General features: G+C 37.9%; 1 protein-coding gene across 3 annotated transcripts in view; it reads left to right on the top strand.

The window, feature by feature from the left end:
• LOC118321130 (cadherin-7-like) overlaps positions 1–2764 on the top strand; it is an 87099-nt gene extending 84335 nt beyond the window's left edge. For all 3 annotated transcript variants that reach the window (XM_035652353.1, XM_035652337.1, XM_035652344.1), the window contains one exon: positions 1085–2764. In XM_035652353.1, the coding sequence (XP_035508246.1) occupies positions 1085–1599 (515 nt within the window). In that variant the 3' untranslated portion in view covers positions 1600–2764. The remainder of the gene's footprint in view (positions 1–1084) is intronic.
• The last annotated feature ends 6157 nt before the right edge of the window (positions 2765–8921 follow it).

The raw sequence follows: 8921 nt of genomic DNA, 5'->3' as shown, positions 1-8921 counted from the left end.
ACGTTCTGTCTTAAAACACTAAAAAACAGTGCGATGCATATTAGCAGTACTGAAGGGACCATTCCAAGTATTTCACAAAAACTGTACTAGGGCTGCTGTTTGGGTACCAGCAGTCACCAAATAGCCAAGAGAGAGCTAGCCATTCATCTCCTGCAGCCTTTCCATGTGACACTTCCCTCCCTTCCATCTCTTCCATTTGCTCCCTTATTAGAGGGTGTGAAGTGGTGTTTGAATTTGGTTCCTGGGCCTCTTCCTTTGCTGCCTGCAGTAGCTCAACGCTGAGAAGGAAAAGAAATATGGGCCCACGGAACGATATTTCACTGGCACCAGCTTGACATTGATGGATAGAGAATCATTAGACATTTGCCAGTTTGCTTGGGCGTAGAGTTATTTTCAGCAATAATGTATGGGAGAGGGAACAGGGGCTGGAGGAGGGCTCCTGGTAGGATCTCGGAGGGCCACAGATTCCAGTGTGGTGGAGTTTTGTACAAGTCTTGAAGCAAATTGTAGTTAGTGGAAACCACAAAGGGGCACAATATATTACATTGCAGGTTTAGTTTTGTAAACCCTGATTGGATTCATAGTGAAGTGGTTCCCAACCTTTTTTGCCAGATGAACTCAAAAACAGCTTTACTGACACCATCCATCATGTTTCAAATGTGATCATTTGAAAGATTTTAAAGAGAATGTTGTTTAAGACTGGTCGTTTTTTTAAAAGTGGGTTTTGTTAGCTTGCCATTAAATTTCCGCCGTAAGAACTTCTAACAATTTGAATACATTTGTCATTACTTTTAGCTAACAATTTTTATTTATTTTATACTTTTATTATATTACTTTTATTTTTTTGTATATACTTTTTATTTTATACTACATATAGATAAAATATAGACATTGATATTGACATAGATATAGATATATATACTCTACAATATCTGCAGTCCATGTACCATTGATTGAGAATCAACATCATAGTGTATTCAGCTGTTCTAAAAGCCAAATATCCCTGCATCTTTTCAGCTGACTGACACAGAAAATGCACGTTGTCAGTCAATATTGACTCAGACGTCTCTCCCTCTTTCTGCAGTGATGGTTCTGCTAATTGTGACGATGCGTCGGAGGAAAAAGGAGCCTCTGATTCTTGAGGAGGAGAGAGACATCAGAGAGAACATCGTTCGTTACGACGACGAGGGCGGGGGAGAGGAGGACACAGAGGCATTCGACATGGTCACCCTCCGCAACCTAAACGTCATCAGAGACCCCAACGTGCGACGAGATGTCACGCCAGATACTCCTACCTTCTTTCATTACCCTTCAACTACTCGCCCGCCGTATAAATCCCTGCCGGACAACGTGGTGTTTCGAGAGTTTATTTGGGAGCGACTTAAGGATGCTGATGTGGACCCGTCAGCTCCCCCGTACGACTCTCTGCAGACATATGCTTTTGAAGGCAGCGGCTCTGTAGCAGAGTCGCTAAGCTCTCTGGAGTCACTAAGTACAGACTCAGATCAGAACTATGACTATCTCAGCAACTGGGGGCCGCGCTTCAAAAAGCTGGCTGACCTGTACGGCAACAGCGACGGCACTAGTGTCTTCTCATAGCCCCTAAATGTCTCTCTTAACATTTCTTGGACTTAAAAAAATCCCCCAGTAATTTATTGTCAGAGAAAATGATTTTGTCTGCCTTAGTGCATTGGAGGAAAAGATTCAAAGACAACACAAGAGAGATTGAAAGAAAAACACTTTGACTTCAAAGATTTTCGGTTTGTTTACCTCCTTGTATGGATTTTCAAAAGCGTGCCATGGTGAGTTTTGACACAGACTTCAAAAGTGGCTTGACTGAGGAGGAAACCTTGTGTGCTAAAGACATTAAAGGTTTCAGATTTTGGGCTCCGGTCCAACCATTGACTGCAGAATGCATACATGTTGGAAGCCTTTTTACGGGGAGGCACCTGTCCTTTCATTCCAGCAATGGGCACGGGCCCAGCACTCTTGCTTTGATGCATTCCTCTGCTATCTTTGTGCTAAAAAAAACATAAACGTTTCTCATGAAATGCTGTGTCCCTGGCGGCTAATCAGTAGTCACTTGACTTCATATGAGATTTGACAAACAATTTCTATGTTTGTTTTTTTCTTCTTCTGTTTTTGGGTTGGGGAGCCGGGTGATGAGAAGCTGTTTTTCATAAACATTTAAGTGACAGAGCCACATTATTCATTGTCTCTGTCATAAATCTCAACACTATATGAAAAGTGCAACTGCACACATACAGTATAAACAAGTAGTTGATGTGCTAAGGAAGTGATGTGAAGACATAAGTTGTGCAAATAATAAAAAAGGATGACACTCTCATCAGTTTGATGTCTCCACTGGGTGAAACAGGAAAGCATATAATTTCTCTTATTCTCCTAACAATACATTTTGCAGATGTTGCAATGTAGTGTTGTCTAAGTCTGTTTTTTCTTCCACCTTTCTATTTCCAAGTCCAATGTATAATTTCTGAGCTATAAAATTCAGTTGTTCTGCTTTTGTATGAGGCGGGGGGCCTGGATATGTCTGCTACAAAGGATCGGTCCTTGTTGTGTTTGATAGCGAGATTTACGCCACTAGAAAAAAAAATTATTTGTTTTCTGAAGTGAGTTGTTAAATGGGTAAAGTTGCAGTTTGTAAGTAAATGAATTTTGCTTCTGTAGTTTGCAGAGTCCAGCATATATTGTCATTCAGAAATGATACCAATAATGTCCATGATTTGTTTATTGATGGTGAAAGGACACAAGTATGATAATAATCATGTGCCGCATTGTGCCGATTTTCTTTTTCCAGCTTAAACAAATTATGTTACAATTGGGTGTAAACATGTACAACCGATATGTATTATTATTTATTTTGAAGAGGCAGAATTGTGCAAATGATGTTTTTATCCTTTTGCTGAAAATAAAATTGACATTCAGTTCCTTAATAGACTGAAGGGATTTCTTTCAGTCCATCTGAACAATGAGACGTAAGTAAATAAATTGAGGTTGTAAAAATGACCTAAAAGCTGCACCTAACAACAATAATCGATGATTAAAAAACATGACGCCCCCCTCTGTGTATGTGGGGAGCTCATGGAACCTGAGAAGGGGTTGGGGAGAGAGGAGGAGAGGGTTTTTTTTCACATCTCTTTTTGATGAGGCTTCTGTAGTTGAAAGGCCTGATCGGCACAAAGCACCGACGCTCCACTGAGGCGGTGTGTGATGACTGCGAGGCCCACCGTCGGCCATCTGAGGAGTCTTTTGCGAGTTGGCCAGGTTGTGCCTTGTAGTCAAAGGAAGTTGCATTAAAGGTGTGTTCAAATACTCGTGTGATGCCTGACAAAGAAACATGTACATAGCGTTCATGTATGGTATTTGACCCTCCAGTTTTTAAAAATTTCCACCAATTACATCTTTCCCAAGAAAGAACGTGTAATTACCCACTAAAAGGGTCTCATTTTCTATAATTATTTAACAGTAAAATTATATTTTCTGTAAATTTAATCAACCTATAGAATGCTAAATATTGCTTTATAGTTCTTATTCTGGCCTATGAACAGCAACATCTAAGAATATTGTTTCTAAAAACATTTGAATGAGTCTTATGTAATGCACCATTGGTAATTCACGTGTAATTGCATGTGAAGTCTTCCACATGTCATTAAAATCCCTCAGATCCCCCAGAAACCCCCTAAAACATGTATTTGATGTCTTCAGTGGTAGCTACAGCCCTGACTACAACAAAAGTTTTCATAATATTCAATTTTGTTATATATTTTATTTAATTAACAGGTCAATTGTATTTTATGCAAATGTTATCTCTATACAGGATGTTAAATGCCTTTTTTGGCCTAAAACCACACAAATATTGTTTCCAAACACTTTCTTGTGCGACTGAAATCCCCCAAAACCTGCAGACAATTCCCTCGAAAAATATCTTAATATTACATTTTTCACATTTTATATTGATTTATCCATAACTTTGTATTTTTTGTGAATTTTATCTCCAAATGGCCTTATTTTGGCCTTAAAACATGGATTTAAGAATATATCTGAATAAGCTTTAGAAAATCATGTTAAGTCACATCATTAAAGACAACACCTAGGGCTCAATGTCTTCAACAGCTAAACCCTAACTAGAAAACTTGCCTATGGAGCACCCTGGTCAATTAATTCAAGAAAATGTTCAGACATCGGGATCCAGATGTGATTTAAAAACAGCTGTTTAAATAATACCTGTAATTTGTGTTGGGTCCTCCAAAGCAGTTTCAGAGCCATGTTAGTAAGAAATAAAGCCATAATTCAGATTTTGAGACCAAAATGGGGGGAGCAAAAAATCATGAACCTTGTCTATGAATTGTTTAGTTAGTTTGTTGTGTGTTTGTGCACAAACAGCACCCACGATGACATCTGATACACTGTCTAAATTTGACCCAACCAGTTCTTCAATGAAGCAGGGCCATAGCCAGAATTTCAGAATTATTGATGGGTACAAATTCCACCAGCACATTCAACCACTTCATTTTTGACTACAATTAATTGTATACAAAAGTGATACTACACCATAGTTGACTGTAAGTGAATTGATGTACAAAATAAATGGTCCCTATGTTAAGATAACTGGTGGGAAGCCAGTGAGGGTTACTGTCCTCTGTATTCTCCTTAGTGTACTGAAGATTACAGCTTGGGAGAAAATAAGGAAAAAGTAATCAAATATTTGGCTTTATGTCCTTCCTTTGTTTGAGTTATTGTTGGTCTTGGCATGGTAGCAACTTTGGAATTAAATTGGACCATTGCCATTACATGAAAATGTACTATTAAATTTAATCAGGACAAAAAAAAATTTCAGCTGCAAAAGAATACATTGCAAAAAGTTCAAAATCAAATTGCACTGGTTCTTCTATTTTGTCAATTTTAAATTTTAACAATAACTGTTAGTCAAGTGTGAAAATCTAACTCAGACAAAAATGTAGATTTGTGTTTCAAAGTAGCCGACTAGCATATCTTTGCTGTCGCTGCATCTCGACAGCACTCAGAGGTTCATGAATACAACTGACAGTATAATTCACAGTGATGCAAGAGATTGCAATACACTTGTTATGAATCTTTGCTTGGTAAATATGTCGTCTCCTTACAGGTATTGACATAGTTTCCAAAGCTTTGAACCTGGCAAAAACAAAACATCTGAGATTTTTAAGTGTGAGTCAGGAGTAACCAAGGTCACCGAGTGTGCTCATTATGATGCGGTTCACATAAACCTACAGGAAGAGATGTAGAGAGTGTTCTTTCTTACAAGTTGCTGTACATGATAGCCTATTGCATAGCCTATTCAAAACCACAGAGATCACTTGTAAAACTAGATATAACAAATAGAAGGGTTCTTGTAGAAATCAGTAGATGGATAGAAAACTTTTGAAGTGTAGTTGGAGGACATATATAATCAGTTGAAGTTGGAACCATTTCTTGTTAACACTTCTGAAGAGAATTAAATGTACAAAAAAACCCTTAAACATGAAAGAAGGTTAGATAGATATTTTTTATGTTTTTACAATTTTATTTCAGAGTATATTTGAGCAAATAAATAATGCATTCTTCTTCTTACAGATTACAGTGTTGAATTCATTAGCAATATAACACACTGTTGGTCAATTCAATATACTTTTTTGTTGCTACATCCTTACATGTTCTGGTATGAACAATAGCTTATGGCCATAATGATAATTACAAAAACATAGGTTTACAAAGTGCTTAACATTTAGAGTAAATGGATGCTAAAAAGTGGTTACATAGTACGATACATAAAATAGAAATTAAAAAATAAGAATAAATCACTTCTTTTTTTAAGTTATTTTTTTGGCCTTTTCATGCCTTTGTTAGATAGAGACGGCTGAAGATTGACAGGAAAGGGGGTCAGAGAGAGAGAGGGGATGGCACGCAGCAAAGGGCGGCAGGTCGAATTCGAACCTGGGCCACTGTAGCAACTCCGTATATGGGTTGCCAGCTCTACTGACTGAGCTAACCGGGTGCCAGAATAAATCACATAAAAAAATTACAACAGAAACAAAACGGCTAAAGGCACAGGTGCAATATTTACAATGAAAGAAATTACTGCAAAAAAGCGTAGGTAAAAAATTTAGTCATACAATATTTAAAAATATTGAATGAAACAGCCTCAGACATTGTGAAAGATAAGATTCTGCAATGTATGCTTGGAATTTACCACTTACTGTCTAGGCAGTGTATAGGCAATTAAATTATGATTCTAAAACAAAATGGGAGCAAGTGTACTGAAGTTAAAATGAGAGTAATGTGAAGGGAGATTTAGAAAAGCTGGAGTCAGTTAAAATAAAGATAAGCCTGAAAAAAGTACATTAGTAGTCTACCTGGGAGGTTATGAAGGTATGAAAGACTTCATAACTTTTGACTCAAGGCACTGTCACAATCCCACATCCTTGCACACTGGTATAACGTGGTTAGATAAATAACTATTGGATTGCTAAACTGTTTTAACAATGGGAGCAGGAGAGAGAATTAATACCTCAGTTTTGTCAACATTTAACAGCATAAAAATCTTGGTCCATCCATTTCTTTCTCTTATGAGGACAGTCATGGAGAATATATAGGCTGTTACTGAAGTCTGTTGTACAACTGCATATCATCTGCATAAAAATGATATGAGATACTATTATAAGGGTGACGGGCTGAACAGTAGTTTCACATTCAGCATTAGCCCATTACTATCACTTGCAGCTGCTGCTGTTTAGCAAAAGTTTCACTTTAAAACTTCCATAAGATGTTGTGCTAAAACTCCACTGTTCCAATAGTTAAGCGTTTTAGCTACATTTCTAATCCCATAACTGTCACTTGCAGTCACAGTGGGTGTTCAGTTACATAGTGTCACTTTAAAACTCAAATGTGTTGAAAATGTGCTCTATCTCCTCTACAGCCTTGTGTTTTCTTATGAAAAAGGAAGACTAGTAAACCCAATACAGATTCTAGTGATATTACAGCCAGATACAGCTGGTAGATTAAATATAGAGTTCATGAGATGTATTTTATCCAAGCAGATAGTGGCTCGAACACCAGCATCTGAGGTAAACTTCTGCACTGATAATGGCTGCATCCAGATGTTGATTTTGATTGACCAGCTGTCAGTCAAAATCAGCAGAAAGTGTCTTAAATGCCTGCCGCCTGGGGGTACTTATGAGCAATCAGGGACCCTCTACTATCAAGGGCTCAATCTGGACCTGGGTTGATTACTCGTGTTGGCCCCGGCGCCTTGGCTATGGAGGCCCTGGGCAGCTACAGACACTTCATTCAATTCTTATCATAACCATGCATCATCAACAAATTGCCCTGACAAAAAGGTGCCCATTTTCAGAGACTCTCTGCTAGATGAGGAACAAGCTTTTTCTCAGATTGTCTGCTGGAACATCGCTAATGGAGTTTGACCTCTTGGTTGCCTGTTAAAGAAATCATTCTTTGCTGTAGCCTTTTGGCTTCATGCACAACGCAGGTGTCTGAGATCATTTATTACATAATTACTCTCTTCTATTTATTTAACTACATAACATAGTGTTATGTGAATAACAGCAATATTATGTGATTAACAGCATAATTTCTTTAATTATGCGTTTTAGTAGCTTTAAACTTTAAGAAAGACATGATTAACAGCATGTGTGTTGTTTGTGTTTGTGCCAGAATGTAATGCATTAATAAAACTACCGTAAACAGAAGCATTTTTATGTTTAGGTTAATCATGAGAAGAATTCATTATGGATATTAGGAGGGGGAAATGTGCTATATGTTTGCCAGGGTTTAAGACATTTACCTCAAGTGTAAGGTGCCCTCCTCTCTAGCACAGAGGCTGAGAAATGAGTTGAAATATAAGCTTAACTCCAAGCCAACTGGGGACTAAGTCCTCGCATATTTATGCATGCGGGTGAATATTTATTTCTGCGATTACCCAGCATGAAACAAAACTCCAAAGAAAGTCTGTCTCCGTTTTCTTTGCTCTCACATGGAACAAAAATAAAAATAAATAATTTGATGGCCGCCCGTCCTAGGGTGCCTGTTGGTGGCAGAGACATGGGGCCCCTGCTCAGGCATCAGCTGGACGACTCCTCAGTGGTCCTTTGAAAGAGAGAAAAGGGGGGAAAGGAAGATCAAAGGCAGTTGCAGCACCATGTTTTATTCTCTGTCTCTCCCAGCAGCGCTCACAGTCTTGCCTTGCCTTCAGCAAGAGAAATGTCAGACCTGAGGTTTGTGTACTCTATAGTTCCACACAAATTAGACTGGTCCCAGACCTGGGCAATATAAATAATTCTCTTGAGAGGTATGTGTGTGAGTAGGAGCGCAACAGCTTGCTCTTTGAGCGCCTGGGGAATACAAGGAGTGGAAAAGTAGGTCAAAGTGGTAAGATTAGGGTAATAGGGTGTAAAAGAAGGGAAATTTAGGATAATAACTGGAAAATAACTCAAGATGGATCTATCATTGATACATCAATGTCCAACAAAATTGGCAAGTTATGAAGTAGCCAGTGGAGGAAAATTTGACAGGAGAAAATATGGACTGTGATCAACAGGATGAGAAACTCGCTCAGCTTTCAAAGGCTGCCATTTTGGTAATCTTAGAAAGGTCAAAAACAACAAGATAATTGTGAGAATTCAACTCTTAGTCAAAATTAACTCATGTTAGAGGCTTTTACTCAACTTAATATCTGACATACCATAGACATGGTATAGACATTATTTTATATTTTAAATTATATTTGAATCAAATGCAATCTAAAATATTGTTTTTCAAGGATCAAATAATTTGATCTGTGAAAGCAATACTTAGTTTAATCTTTTTTTCCTTTTCACACTTTCTACTAACTTTGTCTCTGGCCTTTTACATTCTGAGCTTTGATA

Source organism: Morone saxatilis, unplaced genomic scaffold, assembly GCF_004916995.1.
Source record: "Morone saxatilis isolate NCDOM2014 unplaced genomic scaffold, NCSU_SB_2.0 Contig0, whole genome shotgun sequence".
In the NCBI taxonomy this organism is placed as follows: domain Eukaryota; kingdom Metazoa; phylum Chordata; class Actinopteri; family Moronidae; genus Morone; species Morone saxatilis.
This window is presented reverse-complemented; position numbering and strand designations above follow the sequence as displayed.